At 35.7% G+C, this 17,508-nt stretch overlaps 1 protein-coding gene across 2 annotated transcripts in view; it reads left to right on the forward strand.

The window, feature by feature from the left end:
- The first annotated feature begins 425 nt into the window (after positions 1–425).
- The window catches only part of ttc12 (tetratricopeptide repeat domain 12), a 24,165-nt gene continuing 7,082 nt past the window's right edge, over positions 426–17,508 (forward strand). Inside the window, exons 1-16 of one of the 2 annotated variants that reach the window (XM_015052456.1) lie at positions 426–536; positions 634–755; positions 1,538–1,597; positions 2,231–2,302; positions 2,723–2,783; positions 4,045–4,233; positions 8,747–8,819; positions 9,587–9,675; positions 10,540–10,711; positions 11,114–11,209; positions 12,061–12,124; positions 12,208–12,342; positions 12,500–12,592; positions 13,056–13,124; positions 15,591–15,692; positions 16,749–16,848. In XM_015052456.1, the coding sequence (XP_014907942.1) occupies positions 467–536; positions 634–755; positions 1,538–1,597; positions 2,231–2,302; positions 2,723–2,783; positions 4,045–4,233; positions 8,747–8,819; positions 9,587–9,675; positions 10,540–10,711; positions 11,114–11,209; positions 12,061–12,124; positions 12,208–12,342; positions 12,500–12,592; positions 13,056–13,124; positions 15,591–15,692; positions 16,749–16,848 (1,567 nt within the window). In that variant the 5' untranslated portion in view covers positions 426–466. The remainder of the gene's footprint in view (positions 537–633; positions 756–1,537; positions 1,598–2,230; positions 2,303–2,722; positions 2,784–4,044; positions 4,234–8,746; positions 8,820–9,586; positions 9,676–10,539; positions 10,712–11,113; positions 11,210–12,060; positions 12,125–12,207; positions 12,343–12,499; positions 12,593–13,055; positions 13,125–15,590; positions 15,693–16,748; positions 16,849–17,508) is intronic. The other variant, XM_015052457.1, reaches the window with a different exon arrangement.

Genomic DNA, 17,508 nt, shown 5'->3' on the forward strand with positions numbered 1-17,508 from the left:
TATATATATATATATATGAATAAAATCACTGAGGTAACACTCTTAAATTAACTTTGCATCAGAAGTTTGCAAAGGAAATCTCATCAATGAATGTAATTTAAGGAGTGAACCCACTGTACTCTGAATTCATGATAAGAAAGAAAAAAATCAGGTTCTATACTGGAGCCGGCAAAGACAACGCAGCAGTTTTTTTTTACATCACATCTGAACTTTTTCTTTGCAGAAATACCTTATGACAGCTTGATGTGTTTAAAGTGAAAAACACAATGAATATCTTTGTTCGCCAGCTGTTCTTTTCACTCTTTCTTAAAGCAACCGAGAGCCTTAGCATATAACTCGATTTGGTTCAGTTAAATTGTGTATGCTGGCTGTATTTATCACCTTTGCAGGTTTTTCTATAAACGTGAACAAAACGATCTAATATTTGAATTGTCTTTTATGTTGCTCTTTCTAATAAGAACATTTCATGAAGGTTATGTCAAGAGACGCCGAAGAGAGGGGAAGAAAGAGAATGGTTAAACTAAAAGAGGCAACTGGTATGCTTTTGTCCTCCTTACATCTGGTGTAGTCTTGTCGCTCTTTTGAGTTTACTCTAACGTCTTTATTAATGTTTCTCTGCTTGAATTATTGCAGCTCTCAAAGATAAGGGGAATGAAGCTTATGCCCAAGAAGATTATGAAACTGCAGTGAAGTGTTACAGTGATGGATTGGCTGTACTTAGGGACATGCAGCCACTCTACACCAACAGAGCACAAGTAAGTATTAAGCCTTAAAATATATACCTTCTGCATATATGCTAACACAACCCATTGATAATTGTTCTGGGTAATTTCAACTTCCTACCTTTTCTTATTTCCTCTCCTGCGGGAGATGTCAAGAAAGATAAGGATCGTTCTCTAACCCAACCACCTGGGGCACTGTTGTTGGCCCAGTGTTTGGATAAATCTACCTGACTTCTGTCTCTGCAGCACAAACACAGGATTTTGTCACAGAAGTCTTCTGAGCATGTCCAAAGTTGTTTTCCCTATGTTATCAGAGCCAGCTGTGGGATTATGAAGTTACCTTAATACTGTTACATTGCAGCAAGATGGTTAATTCCGACCAGTGGGATTTCTGCGTGGGGTTAATTTCTTTTTCCTGGCTTCCTTTCATAGTCCAGAAATAGTCTTATTAGGTTGATTGGCATCTCCAAATTGCACTTAGGTTTGAATCTGTGTATCTTTGATGGATTGGCAACCTGTCCAGGATGTCCCCTGACTCTTATGCATTGATGTCTGGAATTTGGCACCACACAAGATAAAAAAAAAATAGAAGAAACAAAAGTAAGAACAAAAATAGTTAGGAAACTTATTCAACTTCTGCTATTTTACATTTTCATCGAAAGTGCATGTTTTAACAACAAAGCAGCTTCTCAAGATCAACAACTTCGAAAATGATGCTTTGTTTCTGACCAAACACTGCGACGACAATGACTGTCTCTGTTTTTGTGCGTTTTGGTTTTTCATTTGCCGCCTTCTCAGTGTTTTGATTTCTCCAGGCCTACATCAAGCTAGAAAGATATGAAGAAGCCATCATGGACTGCGAGTGGGCCTTGAAGGTAAAAAAATATGGCAAGGAATTCAGAAAATGTTATGCTTTGGCTTTTCACTTTTGTATTTTAATACCTGTTTATACAAAACCTGCGAACTAATAATGTTAAACAAATAAAGAAAATGTTAAATGACATATGATTGGCACTCTTATTCGAGAAGGAGTGAATGCAGCTTCTCGAACCCAGCAGACTCAATGGAATCTGCTGGGTTTCCTTAGACAGAAAACCTTTTTGAGCCATTTATAGTAACAAATTGAGCTTAATGCACCGTCTGATAAGTATGATTAATGTGAATATATGTGTGATTGAATTGAAATGACTTTTTTGTAAATTTCTTGAGATGACATGTGTTGTAAATTGGCGCTATATGAAAAAAAAAACTAAATTGAATTGGCAGATTCTATAAGAATCTGCCAATCATAATGTTTTGTTACCCACCTTGACTGCTATGCTACTTTTCAAGAACATTTTCAATCCAATAAACAGTTAAGTATATGTTACATTAATCCATTCTTTTTATTGTCAAATCTGAATGTGGACATATTGCTATTTTATGGTAGAGCTACTGGTGTTCAAACGTGAATTGTTCACATGTTTCCGATGAATAACCTCTAATGATAATTTTCTCTGCCACCTCAGTGTAATGAAAGATGCATAAAGGCTTATGTGCATATGGGGAAAGCATACCTGGGCTTGAAGAACTATAATGAGGTGAGCATAATTATCTCTCATTACATCCAGTCACATCCCGTCACTTTAATAGTTGCTCTAAGTAGACATATATGTCATCCAGACATACCAGAGAAAAGGCCAAGCTGTAGTCGTTGGAAGCCTCAAGTAAAAATCATTTTCATAAAACTTCCCAAGAATGAAAACATTGTACATGTGATCTGAGTTCTATCTGATTTTAATTTATTCAATATCTCCTCTGGCATTTTCTGTTGTAATCATTTTAGCCCTTCATTACCAAACAAGCTGATATCCAATTTTAACAGTGTGAAAAATTAGACCTATTTGGAAGATAATTGTGACTATTTTGCCTCCATACTCTGTGTCAGTCTTGCTGAGATGTCTTGAGGACGCCAGCAATGCACAAAATGTATTTAATTATGAGATTTTCCTCTGTTTCAGGCAAGAAGCTGCTTTGAAAAGATACTGGAGATTGAATCTGGAAAGGAAAGCATGGTAAAAGGTAATAACAATTGTTTTAAATTAATTAGGCAAAATCTACTTTATAAAATAGAGGCTTAAATAGAAGAAAGCTCTAAACTGAAACTAGTTTTTTAAAAATTTGTTCACCTTTCATTCAATAATCTTACTAAGTCCTGAAGATTAGAGTCATCTAGCTCACAAATACATCGAATAAGCAATATTGTTGTACATTTAGTGTTCTACTAAGTGGAATGTTTCGTACAGTGATCATTGGCATGAATATCGATAACTTTATGGCTTTAGGGATGGAGTGAATAATATTAATCACCTTAAGGCAAGAATATTTTTCCAAATTATGCAGAATACATACTAAGACAAATTACATCTTACAAAATACATCTTCTCTAATATTTGGAATAAGTTTCCTCTAGAAGTTGTTTTATTGCTGTCAACAAGTTTTTGGCATGAATATGGCTTTTCTTTAAAATTAGCTGGGCAATGACTGATGTTTTAGGCAAAGTTTCTCAAATTTTCAATCAGGTTTATTGAAGAGTCATTTACTGTTTCTGGCTTTTTTGCTGCCTCTATTACTAGCAGTGAAAAAGCCCCATAGCATGGTGCTCTAACCACCATGCTGGACAGTTTTCTTTAGTTTAATTCACTCATCTTGGCTTCTCTAATCAGACTCTTTTTCGCTCTGAGAATATAGAAATAGACAAGTCATTGTTGAATGTTTAGCTTTCGAAACTGAGACAAATTTCTTGATTCCTTTGTTGATCCGAGACATTATAACCATTTTTTTTTTAATCTAAGGGTCCAACTGTTGAAACCTGAACACAATGAGACACTCCAACGAGGCAATAATCCCACACATCTAACACAGCTCCTTTGAACTGCATAAAGCAGCTAAAACTTAGCTCCTGGAATGGTCAAGGGGTCAAATGTGGTTGATTCTTAAAGGCTGGTTCTGTGGCCGGACATCAACCAATCCAATTAAAATATTAGCATTTCTGATAAGCAATGTAACTAAATACAATTGGGGACGCACACGTTCATTTAAATTTCTATACATCTTTTGACCCAGTGTGGATTTCAAACTAGTGAGATTAGCAAATACAAAGTTTTCTCTGGGACTACATTTCTTCTCACTGTCGTGTTAAATGCAAAACGTTTCAAAGAACTTGAAAATCGATGACTATGTCCTCCAACAAGAGAAGATGTGTATAAATGCAATAGTGCAACTTCCATCATAATTGATCTATAACTTTCTCTTTCCTCTGTCTTTTTATCCCCCTTTGTAGAATATTTGGACCTGGTGGATTTAGAAGAGGAAAAAAATAGCCAGGAGACGGATGCAAAGGAAAAACTTGACAAAGGAGAGAGAAAGGCCACAGCGGTACCCCAGCTGCTGGAGAAGCTGTCTAGGCCCGGCCAGATGCCCCTCTATTACTGTGGAGGATTGGAGAGCCTGTCACAGGCAGTTACTGACTGTGAGTGCTCCTCGGGCTTTGTGCAAGTCTGTTTTCCCTCTAATCTTATTGAGCCTATACCTTCCGCTCATTAACCTGCTTAAATGGTTCAATCCATTTTCTGTTTCTTTTAGCCTAAAATAATAGTAGAAAACGAGGCGTAAAATCTTATCAGCCAGTTAAACAGACACGAAGGAGAAAAATGACTAAGAAGAACATTGAAATATGTCCTTATTTTGATAGTTTTTTTTTTTATTATAGAGAAGAAAAGATGAAAAGCTCATAATGGGCAGAAACATGATAACTGTACAGTGGAGAAATACACATGGTGTCCAATTGCTGGTTAACATTTTAATCTGTTGCTAAGAGCTTGCGAGTAATTTAGTAACCAAGTGCCATGAAGTAAACATCTTATTTTAATTTTTGTGTTGAATGTCTGTTTTATAATATATTCACCACCAATGACAATTTTTTTTTCACTTTTCTACCAAATTCACCAAATGCACAAGTTAAGTAGGATAAGACAAACAGTTTTTCAAAAGAGCAGAGGAAATCTTACGTTCTCTGAACAATAACGATGTTTGATGTTAATCTGTTGCTCAGAGCTTGCGCGTTTCTGGTAACCAACAAAGTAAACATCAGATTTTTACTTTTGCAAAATTTACCAACTGTAAAAATTTTTTGTGTCTAAGCAGATAAGCAGTATTTAAAAAGAGCTTATGTTTTATAAATAATAATTACTTTGGTATTAAAAAATGAGCTTTTTTTTTTCTGGTAACGAACTCCCACAAAGTATAAATCAGATTTTTACTTTTATGTTGAATATCTGTGTTATAATATATTTACCACCAATGACAAAAAAAAAACAAAAAAAACTTTTCTGCCAAATTCGCCAAATACACAGTTCTAGTTAAATAGTGTTTCAAAAAAGCAGAGGAAATCTTATGTTCTTTGAACAATAACAATATTTGTTGTTAATCTGTTGCTAAGAGACAAGCACGTTTCTGGTAACCAAGGGCCACGAAGTAAACATCAGATTTTTATTTTTGTGTTTAATGTCTGTTTTATAAAATTTTCATCACCAATGACAAAAAACAAAAACATTTTCAGTTTTCTGCTAAATTCATCAACAGCACAATTCTCGCTAAATAGCAAGTAAGTTAAGTAGTATTTAAAAAGAGCAGAATAAATCTTATGTTTTTTGCACAATAATAATGTTTGTTGTTAATCTGTTGCTAAGAGATGAGAGCGTTTCTGGTAACCAAGCGCCACAAAGCAAACATCTGATCTTTATTTTTGTGTTGAATGTCTGTTATCATATCTTTTCCACCAATGACAATTTTTTTCGCCTCTCTACCAAATTCACCAAATGTGCAGTTCTTATTAAGCAGTAAAACATAAAAAGTATTTCAAAAAAGCAGAGAAAATCTTATGTTTCTGAACTATAATAATATTTGTTGTTAATGTGTTGCTAGGAGCTCGTGCATTTCTGGTAACCAAGGGCCACGAAGTAAACATCTGATTTTTATTTTTGTGTTTAATGTCTGTTTTATATTTACCACCAATGACAAAAAAAAGAGAGAAAAATTCACTTTTCTGCCAAATTCATCAAATGCACAATTCTTGTAAGTAGTATAAGAGAACTAGTACTTCAAAAAAGCAGAGGAAATCTTATGATTTTTGAACAGTAACAATGTTTGTTGTTAATCTGTTGCTAAGAGATGAGCGCGTATTTTGTAATCAAGTGCCTTGAAGTAAACATCTGATTTTTCTTTTGTCATGAATGTCTGCTTTATAGTATATTTACCACCAGTGACCAAAAAAATAAATAAAATAAATTACTTCTCTACAAAATTCACCAACTGCACAATTCCTGTTAAGTAGTATAAGAGAAGTAGTATTTCAAAAGAGCAGAAGAAATCCTATGTTCCATTTGAATACATTGCAGGTTGTGGTTGAAACTTGACAGAATGTGTAAAAATCAACTGGTTGCAATTCTTTGTTAAGCACTTTATATGTTTCTTTGCATTCTTTTTTTGTTGGAGAAATTGCTCAATGTAAAACCAACTTTGATTAATTTGTCACCTGGCACAGACTGACCTGTAGAAATGTACTTGCTACCAGTTTTACTTGCTGAAGCTGTAAGGGCAGACAGATCTAGAGAGAAACACTGTAAACAACCAAAACTTATAATGTAAGGACGGCGGTGTCCAAACAGAACAATACATTTATTCTCTTCCATTTTCAATAAACTGTGAGTCCGGTACCTTCCTGTTCCTGTTAACCTTGAGATATGAATTTATTTGCAGTCTATCAGTTGTCGTCCTAGTTAGCAGTATAAGACATGCAAGCTGTTCAAGCAAAGTAATATCTGATTGGGTAGCAGAAACTCTTTGAAGATTTCTACAAATATCTTGAGTCCAATTTTGCGATCGTCTTTGATCTATATTAAAATCTTAGTGGAATACCCGCATTTAACTCTGCAAGTAACGTAGCCATCTGATGCTGTTCAGTGGGTTTTACTTCTGAATAACTTGAGGACATCTCTGTCGTCAGGAGTCAAGCAAAAATGTCAGGATGTGGCATCCTATTTAGTATTTTCAGGTCAAGGCATTTTCTTTAGTAAAAAAAACAAACAAAAAAAACAACAACAACTCAGAGTTCTTCACATCTGAGTCATGGAGGCAGTCAACTTCTGTTTTTTGTTAATTATGAGATCATTTTCTTTGGTCTGTAAAATGTGTGTCTGACAACTATTTTGATCAGTGTTTTCTAAACCTCAAGAAAAGATTCTCAAAAATTGCATTCCGTCCACAAAACTAAACTACGTCCAATTGTTGAATACTAGACCAACATGTCTTTTCTTAAAACTACTGAATACAAGCACATTCAATTTGGGTTAGAGCTCTGATTCGCACTCCAGCTGACAAGAAACATCCACTTAAGCAACAGTAAATCCCTCAATTCCCTTTGGGGGAGGATAATCTCATCTGATTGCTTCGCCTTGATTGTATCTTGTTTCTAAAGGCTTGGGCAGATATTGCTGCCTTATTTCTCAGAGTAACGTAAATAATAACTTTAAGCAGTCATTTTAGTTTTGTTTTGATTAAATATACTGCTAAAAAAAATAAAGGGAACATTTCACTTTAATTTTGTGTGTGGCTCCAAATCCAGGCCTCCATTGGTTAATAAATTTGATTTCCATTGATGATTTTTGTGTGATTTTGTTGTCAGCACATTCAACTTTGTACAGAACAAAGTATTCAATGAGAATATTTCATTCATTCAGATCTAGGATGTGTTATTTGAGTGTTCCCTTTATTTTTTTGAGCAGTGTAGTTTAAATTAAACACAACATGCTTTGCTAATGAATAACATCATTATATAAAACTCCCTTTAAAAGACTGTTGCTTTTAAGGTGTAGTTAGCTAACATTAAAATTAAAATTAAAATTAGCTATTAGATTAGTATAAATTAATAAATGACTTACATCCATGTAGCCAAATAGTTTTTTTTTCACTTTCAGACAGTATATGCATTGATATTCTATAAATTAGAATATGGATTCCTTTGCTTTTTTTTGTCAGACTAAATGTACTTTTTAATAATCACAACCTTTAAGCAGGTATTAAACATACTTTTCATAATGTTTTTTTTATATTTTACTACATTTTATTGTTCTGATGTAATATTTTTAATGCCATTTAGTTGATTTTTTAGTGTGTAGGTAACTGGAAACATTAACAGACAGACTGTGCGTTTTATTATTTTTTTTAATTCCTGCTCATCTTCAGACAGATTGTGTTTTTTTTTTGTTTTTGTTGAACAATAACTTTAGGCTGTCAGCTGAATAAAAAGATAGACAACAAATTATATTCAGTTCTTGAAACTGTGACCTTGAATGGTTAAAAGAAAGCCAGTTTTAAATATGGTAGAGGCATGATCAATAATTGACCGAAGCTCCAATGGCCAAAGGAAACTCATTGATTATAATGTTCCAGCTTTGTTGAACCTTCACGTTTTAAATTTCTGAACAAAGAACATTTTTCTTTTTTTTTTTTTTTTTTTTAAAGAGAAAACTTTGTATCTTTTTAACGAGCGAACCTTTGAACACTGGCAAAAACACACCCTCTGTTTTTAGTTAAATTATTCTAACCTTCAAGTCTTGCTGTAAGTGGGAGCTAGCCATTTTTTAAAATCTGAATCCTCTCTTTTAATCATTGCTGATATTAATATATCAAACAATACGACTCACGATCATTAAAATGCTCCTATAGCTCACAAGTTTTCCCGCTGAAGTGCTCTGTCCTCTACTTTTTGGACTTCGTGTATCATTAATAGCAGGACGGAAAGCTCCACCAGTTGTATGCTGCACACAATTTACATTCTCCTTTTCTTTTCCAACACTGAATCTCATCCAGTGAGCAAAGGTAAACCGAACAAGGAGAAAAGTGTCGTGTTTCTGTAAAGCCTCTCTGCCTCTGGCTAATGAATGGTTTTCTGTCTTCCTTCGCTATCTGCTCTTCTCTCCTAACAGGTGCAGGAAAGACTCTCTTCAGACTGAACAATGGCTTTAGTATCATCGGCAGCAATGACGTGCTGAAGAGGTAAGGAGACCACTGGGAGAGGTAGCCCTCAATTCTCAGTGGAGCTTTGACAGATGGACAGAGAGATGGGGACACACAGAGACGATGATGGCCTAAACTAGAAAGATCATTCACCTTCCCCTCTGTCTCTTTCCAGCTGTTTGTGTAATAGCCCCAGAAATAAAAGATGATCACTCAGGAGATGGAGCTGAGTGCTGCGCTGAGGAAAAGGCCATGTGTTTTTGTCCTAGAAAGTGGGAGTGTTTTGTACGAGATAAGAATTATTAGTCCCTCATGACAGATCACTAAGGATATTATTAACTTGTCACTGCTCTCCATGTTGTCATTATTAGCGCTGTCATGAATCACGTTGGAACACAGTGTCCGGGAAGTACAAAGGGGTAGAAAGAGCAAAAAATAATAATAATAAAAAAAATATCTCGGCTTAATTTTAGCTTCAATTTGTCAGGGAGAATGGTGAAGTGAGGGAGATACACCAGTCAAAAGCAATCAAAACATAACAGATGAGGCCATATTCAATATTTCTTCCAGCTATTCCATGATCTGTCACTGCCATGATGTTAAAAATGTCCAATGATTAGATATTCAGCGGAAACTGGTGCAGAACTTAAGTTTCATTTCACATTGAGGTCACATGTTTCCAGAACAGTTTTCCTGGAACCCATTATTTTACTCTTTCTGCAGAGTTTCCCGGACTGAAAGTAATTTTTATTAGTTAATTTAATCATAAGAAGGAAAACTTGAAATATGAGTTGTTTTCTTCACAGCTGCTTGCTGCAGGAAACGGATGATCTGCTCAGCCAAGAGTTGTGTGTTTCAGTGTTGAAACTTTGGAAGATCGTTTGTCATGAAAGTGGTAGGTGCCCAAAAGTTTCCATTGCTCTAAATAAATTGGAAATACAAATATTATCCTGTAATTTGCTGTGATTTCTCAGCTTTTCAGTGTTTAGTGAAGTCATTATTTGTTTCTATGTGGTGTTTCCTGTTTTGTACTCAGTTTGGCTTGTTGTGTCAATGCCAATGAATAATTGAAGTCACATTTCGACTGCGTGAGGTCACGTTTCCAGAACTGTTTTCCTGAAACCTTAACTTTTCCTATCTTATTTTACAGTATTTCCACAGTGAGTTCAGACTATAACCTAAAGATCTGCACCCATAACTTTTGATTAAATCCACATTGATTACATATAAAGATTAAATAAAATAATTTCTACCTGAGGGGTTTCAGAGAATTGTAATGATCCACACCTGTGCCCTATTCCTGGATGCTTTACTTTGCATCTCACAATTTAAATATCCTAAAGTGTTATTATAACATTACCCTTTTATGTCTTTAAAATGGCATGGAGGAGGGTTTAAGTCCAATTCTGCGTGCACAAACCCTGAAAGTGGAAGTCGGCAATTCTTTTCATCTGTTTAATTTATGTTTCCACAGAGGATTCTGCTAGAAGTTTATTGAATGTAAACCATTCAATATGTTCTGCAAACACATTGTGTTTGCAGAACTGAATAAACATTATATTTCATACAGTTTAAAGTTTTCAAAACTGAAAAGTTTGGCCTCGGAGATAACTGGGACAAAGCAATGTGATTGGTTTGCTCAAGGTGAAACACACCCGATGTCGCGACATCATCATGTTTATGCATTCGAATTTAGAAACTGTCAGCTCTGGCAAGCCCATTTCTCAGCCAGGTTTTTCATTTTCATTTCTCTCGACAGTTCAAGAAAACCAGAAGATCCTGATGAAATGTCCTCTTGGCAGACAGTCTGTTGTGCAGCTGTTAACGTCAGACCATGGCGAAGTTGTGAAGGAATGCCTGGAATTACTGAGTTTGTACTCAAACACTTTGTATGGCAGACGTTTGGCCATCGACAACCTAGACCTGCACATGTAAGACTTTTATTCTTCCTATCAGTTTACGCCTCTCGCCACGGTATTTGTTACAAAACAAAGATGCAGTGCAGGGGCCAGTTCAGACGTCTGTGAAAGGAAATTAAGGTTCGCCTTGGGCTACATGTTCACCATTGCCAGCTTTTGTACTGGACTTCCTACCCTTCCAAGAGGTTTCCTGTTATTTCTCTAATAACAGTGCTTGGTCGTTTATTGGTTTTTCTTTGTATGCACATTGCCACCTAATTAGTTTTTCAAAGAAGCAGGAATAATTAGTTGAATGTTTATTTAAATTCACAATCATTAAAATTACCTGCAAATTCCCTTTACATTAATTATGGAGAACTGCATATGGGATAGATATTATTTGGTATGATCCCCTGTCTCTTTGTCTCTTTAAAGGTTAGTGAGAAACCTCATGAGGTGCATCTCTGAACCAAAGCGGCAGCAGGGGATCACAGCAGTCTGTATTCTGGAAACCTTTGCTGCCGAAGATGGGTAATAATGCTGCACGTCTCATCAGATGTCTCTGGCTTAGTTCTCGTACTGACAATGCAATCTCAGATATTTAGAAAAAGAGGAGTCAACTGTTTTTCTGCACAAGTTATGTCCTTATACTGCATTTTAAAATTGTTTCGTGGTAAGAAGCAGTCCTTAAAGGAACACAGTGTGTGGCATTTTTAATAAATCAACAAGTGCCATCTAGGTGTTATTGCCACATAAAGACAGAAGACGTTCTCAACTTGTTTCTCTCTCTGGGATCTGCTGGAAACAGACATGAAAGTTGCATCTCAGGCTCTCAAACACAGCAGGAAATAAGTCGAGCTGTCCCGCCGTAAAATGGGTGGATCAGTTTTCCTTCACTGTAGCTCAGAGAGGGTTTTAATAAAATGTGTATCCAAAAGAAATGTCCCCTCCATTGTAGAAACTGAGCTGAGTCAATGTAGGTATTTTGTCGATGTGTAGAAAGCTCATTGAAAAAAACAAACAAAAAACAAAACACTTTCTATTTGAATGCTGATCTTTATGCACTAGAGCTCTTATTTATAAAGATTTTAACATAGGCAGTTGCGTAGGGAATTAGGTTTACATCTCATTAGTTAGACTTGCTAAGTTCAGTAGTTCAGTTCAAACAGCGAAAGTCACTGATTATTGTAGATTCACTACAAACAGAGTAATATATTATTAAAAACTGTCTAAATGTTAGGATACCATAAAAGACCAATAGAAAAATGCGCTGTAATGTCCATGATGATGGCTTTCAAAATCATGGAGAAGACTTCACAGTGACAACAGACAGCCACTGTCAGTAAGAGATAATTGCTAGAAATGTTCTTGTTTTCTTGCAGATTTCGGTTGAAGCTAAGAAATATGTCGACAGATTCTGTTGTCGTTCCACTCAAGACAATACTGGCAAGGCTTTGCTGTCTTAAATTTCATTTTATACATAGTTATCCGAGTAAAAAATTAAATGGGATTACCTCATTATTTTACAGGGAAGCATCAGCAAGTCTAATCAACAGGTCCTTACATCCCTCATATCAGCTGTTGGCTTTCTGGCAAAAGATGAAGTCATTCGTCAAAACCTCGCTCATCGGCGAGAATGTTGGGAAGCCTTCCTCACTGCTATTGTAAGCACACAGCTATAATCTGCTAACATTGTTTGGAGAAGTGCAAATTGCTGTTCACTGTGTTAGATTTAGATCCTTAAAAGAATCTAACACATCAGCAAAGTGTTAATGTGAGTGTTTTTAAAGTTATTTTAGGTTATGCTCTGCTTCTCTGCAGAAGCAGTGTGGTTCATCTGAGTACAACGACGTTATTCACCTTATGCTGGGCTTGATTATCAGCCTGTCGACAGTCACTTCCTTGACTATACAGGTAAGACAGTTAGCTCGAGAGATGTTTATTTGAGAAACAGTGTTGTTATGACTTAGTCAGGAGCATGAAGGACTTGGTTTCATTTTTGTGCAAAAAGCCACTGGACCAGTGAGGCAAGTGTAGTCTAAGCATACAGCGCACCTAGAAAGTTGAAGCTACTTCCAGGAGTTGAAGATACTTCTGTAATTTATCTAATTACATCCAGGCTATCTCAAAATCAGAGTACAACTAACCAAAACACAACAAATATTTAGTCCTTTAAACCAGCTGTGCCTTTCACCTGAGTGAAAATAAACCTCTAAAAAGAAATTTTACAGCGTCATATTCAGTTGTCCGATTCGTACATCTTAACACATAACTGAAATTGACTCCTAAATCAGAGGCCATGTATAAAATGTGTAACGTGTGACTTCAGTCATTTAAAGGTGCAGTGTGTGAAAACGAAATTTGTCCTCTTTTAAAGGCGCATGCTGTTTCGCTCTGTGACTGCTGCCTCGACCTGCTGGAAAACGCTGACGAAGGAATTGTAACTGTAAGGAAAAATTACATAAGAATCTTTCCGAAAATGGATAAAAATTCACCTAACCTAATAAAAATGAGGTCAGGTGAATTTGTCCAAGTAACAGATGCAAGTTTTAGTTGTGCTTGAGGTGTGATTTTAGAGGAAGCACCTCTTTCCTGATTGGTGCCTCTCAGCCAGTGTTGATGCAGGAATGGCATTTCTGTCCAGTAACATTGGGTTGTTCCTCAAACTCCTAACACATTTCTATTCATCAGAATAAAAAGTGTGTGTCAGATTAATAATACATTGAGAGAGTTGGGCAGTTATCTCAAACACACATACTGTAATGACTGTGTGTCACAATTTGAAACAGAAGCATATTATCTACTCAGCCACATATTGTAAGAAGTGTTTTTGAAACAGGCAGAGCAGGTTAACGTCGACTTTCTTCAAAAGTCTGGTTGGTGTCAGGAAACCATCATTCTGACAATACAGGTCAAATATTCAGGCATAGCGATGGCAGTCATTTTTGCAACTTCTCAAGTTACATTTGACCAAATATTAGTGGGGATCAATGTACAAATTTACTGTATGGATAACAAAAAATATCAAAAATAATTAAAATGTGGCTTTGATAGAAAATTGTAAATGCCCATATACAAGAATGGCTCAAATGCATATTTAAAATCCTAATTTAATAACATTCGTTCCTAAAATTTGTGTATTTAAGCCTCTGACTGGACATGGGATTTTTTTAAAGTTCCATACTTTTGTAAATTCACCTTCATTCAGGTAACCCATGTGTCTCAGTTTTTGTGTTCATTCATTACAGGAATGTTATTTTTTATCAAAGGCATATTGTCTGACATTACTGCATATTGCACCTTTTGCAGTCAACCATCTAACTCCAGAGCAACATTCATCCAGTGACACCCATTCATTTGTCAAAATGGAGACAGCTTGTGGTTAAGTGCTTTGCCCAAGGGAATTTCAACAGGTGACGGGGATGAAGCTGGATTCCATCCTACAACTTTACTTTAAGATGGCTATTCTTTCTACAAACATTAATCTGCAGTCTGAAGATGGTAGATAGGGGTGATGATTAGCTGGGTTTAATTTTAGTGTTGATCAGAGATAGAAAGTTTTCTCAAATGTTTTTTTTTTTTTTTCTCCTGTGGTCCTGTTGAACTATCTGACCCGCCCTCCCCCTTTGACAAAAGTGTTACTTTAGTTCTTGTAGAGTAGTGAGAATGAATTAAAGACGTCCTACATATTTTTTTTACGCCATTATTTCTTTTCCCTCTGCTGGAGCAGCGCTTTATTTACCTTCTTTTCTCTTTGATTCCCCGTGAAGGTTTATCATGAAAGCACAGCAGAGCTGTTTTCCCCCTGTCTGCTACATTAAGGAGATAGCTTTGATGAGAAGAATCTAAAAAGCGTGTGTGTATGCACGAGATAAGAAGTGTCAAAAAAAATGTGGTGTCACTGTAACGGATCTGAACAACGACTCAAAGCGCTTTTAAAAACACATTAACACTACTCCGACCCTGCAAACCTAGCTGATTACATATCTTCCTACTGTCGTAAGAATAAGGATTTCTTTAACAGGTTACAGTTGAATTACCGGGAAATCTGATAAACGAGGTAACTTTATCATGTCGCTGGAACTCTGTCTCTGGTTTGTCATAAGAAAGATGTTTTCTTTATAATAAATCAAAGTTTTTGCAAAGGTAATTATGGTAGAAGGATTTAGAGGCTTTTTTAAAATTGTTTTTATTAAGTCATCAGTATTGAGAATGTACTTTGTCTTAACAGTTTAACTCAGATTGTCCGTTTCCTCTGTTTCCAAGAATAAAGTCTACTTTTTCACTAAAATAACACATTTGAAATTACAAATGTAAGCCATTTTGTCCTTTAAGGAATCGGGATGAAATGCATGCAGCGGTTTTAGAGTGAAAACTTTGTTATTGGACAGGTTCATTTGCATGACACACTGGATTACACATATGGCTCCAAAATAAAAATTGGTGGTACACTTTGACTGTGTGGTGCAAATGCACTCTTTGAGCCTTTTGCATATTTTCTCATTTAACAACATAGTGACTACTTGACACCTTTTTGATAGGCGGAGAGAATGATCCCAAGCTTGAGGACACCAGTAATACTAATAAAACGAGACTTATTAGTTTACCGTGTCCTTGTGGTTAAATTTCCTTCATCATTTAATCAACTATGTTTTTTCTGTTAAGTACTTCGGATTGTAAAAAAATGCATTTCTTTCATTTCTACAGCAAAGTCCTCATGCGACTGCTCACTAATAATACAGCCTCTGAGGTCTTTACAGAACAGTTTTCTTAATATTGAAGTTGAATTGCACTGAGGTGACTTGTTTCACTCCCTTTTCTATCGCCTTTATTTTTGCTTTGCTTTTCCTTTCTCTTTCTTCATCTTCTAGGAGTTTCTTTTCTAATATCAACACTCTTCTTTACTCTCCAGAGAGCCATGGGTGTGTTGAGCACCGTCCTCCCTCAGTCCTCTGAAGCTGTTCAGCATGCTGTTCGAAGGAAAGTCATTCACACCATATGCTGGCTGCTGAAGGTATTTAACTGTATAGACGGTTAAGTCTGTTTTTTTTTTTAACTACTTGGAATAGCTTAATGAGGCTTTCGAATCTTGAGATGACACATTTTTAACACACACACACACACACACACACTTACGCACGTATTCTAAGAAATCTGTGCAGCTTTCAGTAAAAGCTGTACCAATATAACAAAGACACAGCTCACTTAAAGAAAATGAACTTCACTTCAGACTTTCACAAAAGAAAAACCTGATGGAAAAAATTTACATAATTTTCTATGTTGCTTACATTTTGTCTAGCAGACAGCAGGGGTTTAACATTAGAGTGGAAAATAGTGCCTAGTTCAGGGGTCAACAAGTCAAGTCCTGGAGAGCTGTTATTACGCAACTTCCCGCAATTGATCTTGTACGTAAACTCTGTCTATTACGGTTGTTATATTTGGGGATGTCAAGAGGTGGCGCTCTTGCCCCCTTTACTGTAGTTTCCCATGTGCTCAAGAAGAAGTCGTGAGATAAGAGAAGAAGTTTGGGTGAAAGTTAAATGTGATGCTCTGCTACCTATTGTGGGAAAAACAATCTAGGTTCAGAAAAAGAGTCTTGAATAAATAAACCAAGAAGATGGTGAAAAAGAAATGGTTTAGTCACGCTTCCCTTATTCTACTCATGAAAGAGCTGCACACACAGAACCTGTACTCTGCCTCTCTCTCTCTCTCCTTCCTTTGTGTTCATTTGATTGCCAAAATATGCAGAAAATTATGCAATCTTCCCACAGATAGCTTAGACTCTTTTTTTTTCAAGTGGTACCTAATATGAATATAACACTGAAGGTCAAATTAGAATGAAAAGACAAAAAAACTAGTTAAATCGATTTACAGAGAAATAGCTAAAACAATAAAATAGACTGAAAAACTGTCATCTTTAGCATTTATATAATAGCTGCTTGAAACATGTAAGATGAAAAATAATTTTATTCATTTTGTTGTTCATGACATCTGACTTTTCATCTAGAGTCAGTATAGAAAACATGCTGCTTGCTTATTCATTTTTGTGTGTGTGTGTTTGTTTATGAAGAGAAAAGGTCAGACTGCCACCAAATTTGCCGTGAAGACATTGACGGTTTGCACTGCAGTCGGCGACACGGCAAGGGAAGAGCTGGTGAAGACTGACAAAAGTGAGGAATGATTGACATGTTAGCATTAATAGGCTCTTTGATTAGTGTGAATACTGCAGTATACCTCTGAGACTGAACTGAAATAAACACTTGTTGGTTAACTGTAGCTGTAATCAGATTTTTACATGAAATGTATAAATATGTACACAACCTATTTTTTTCTCGTGATATTTAATCAGACTAAATGTTTACAGTTTTAGGATTTTTAGAATTCAAACAATTAGTTATATTAATTAAAAAAAAAACGAAGCAAGATATATTTTTTTTAATTCTCAAAAGTTCACATACTCTAAGATTCCTATGGCTTTAAACAATTTGGGAAAGCAGAGACTTGCAAGCTTCAATCATATTGAAGATAACTTGAAATGCAACAGTAATATCATAACGTAACATCTCAAACATACTGCTTTGTTGTGTTTCATTATAGAAAAATCAAAAGAAATCTGACCAGATATCAGAAAAAAAAAAAAAAAAAAAAAAAACCTCGGGCAACCCTTGGGTTTAATTCCCTTTTTTTTTTTTTTTTTTTTTTGGTAAAATTTCTAGATGCTTGAAGCTTCCGAATTCGTAAACAGCATGAAAAAATGTCCAGCCATTGTAAGGTTGAGAACAACAACAAAAACTTGTGAAGAAGCTGGCAGATGATAAGACAGAAAAGAA

Source organism: Poecilia latipinna, unplaced genomic scaffold, assembly GCF_001443285.1.
Source record: "Poecilia latipinna isolate Pla-1442-1.1 unplaced genomic scaffold, P_latipinna-1.0 Scaffold1111, whole genome shotgun sequence".
In the NCBI taxonomy this organism is placed as follows: domain Eukaryota; kingdom Metazoa; phylum Chordata; class Actinopteri; order Cyprinodontiformes; family Poeciliidae; genus Poecilia; species Poecilia latipinna.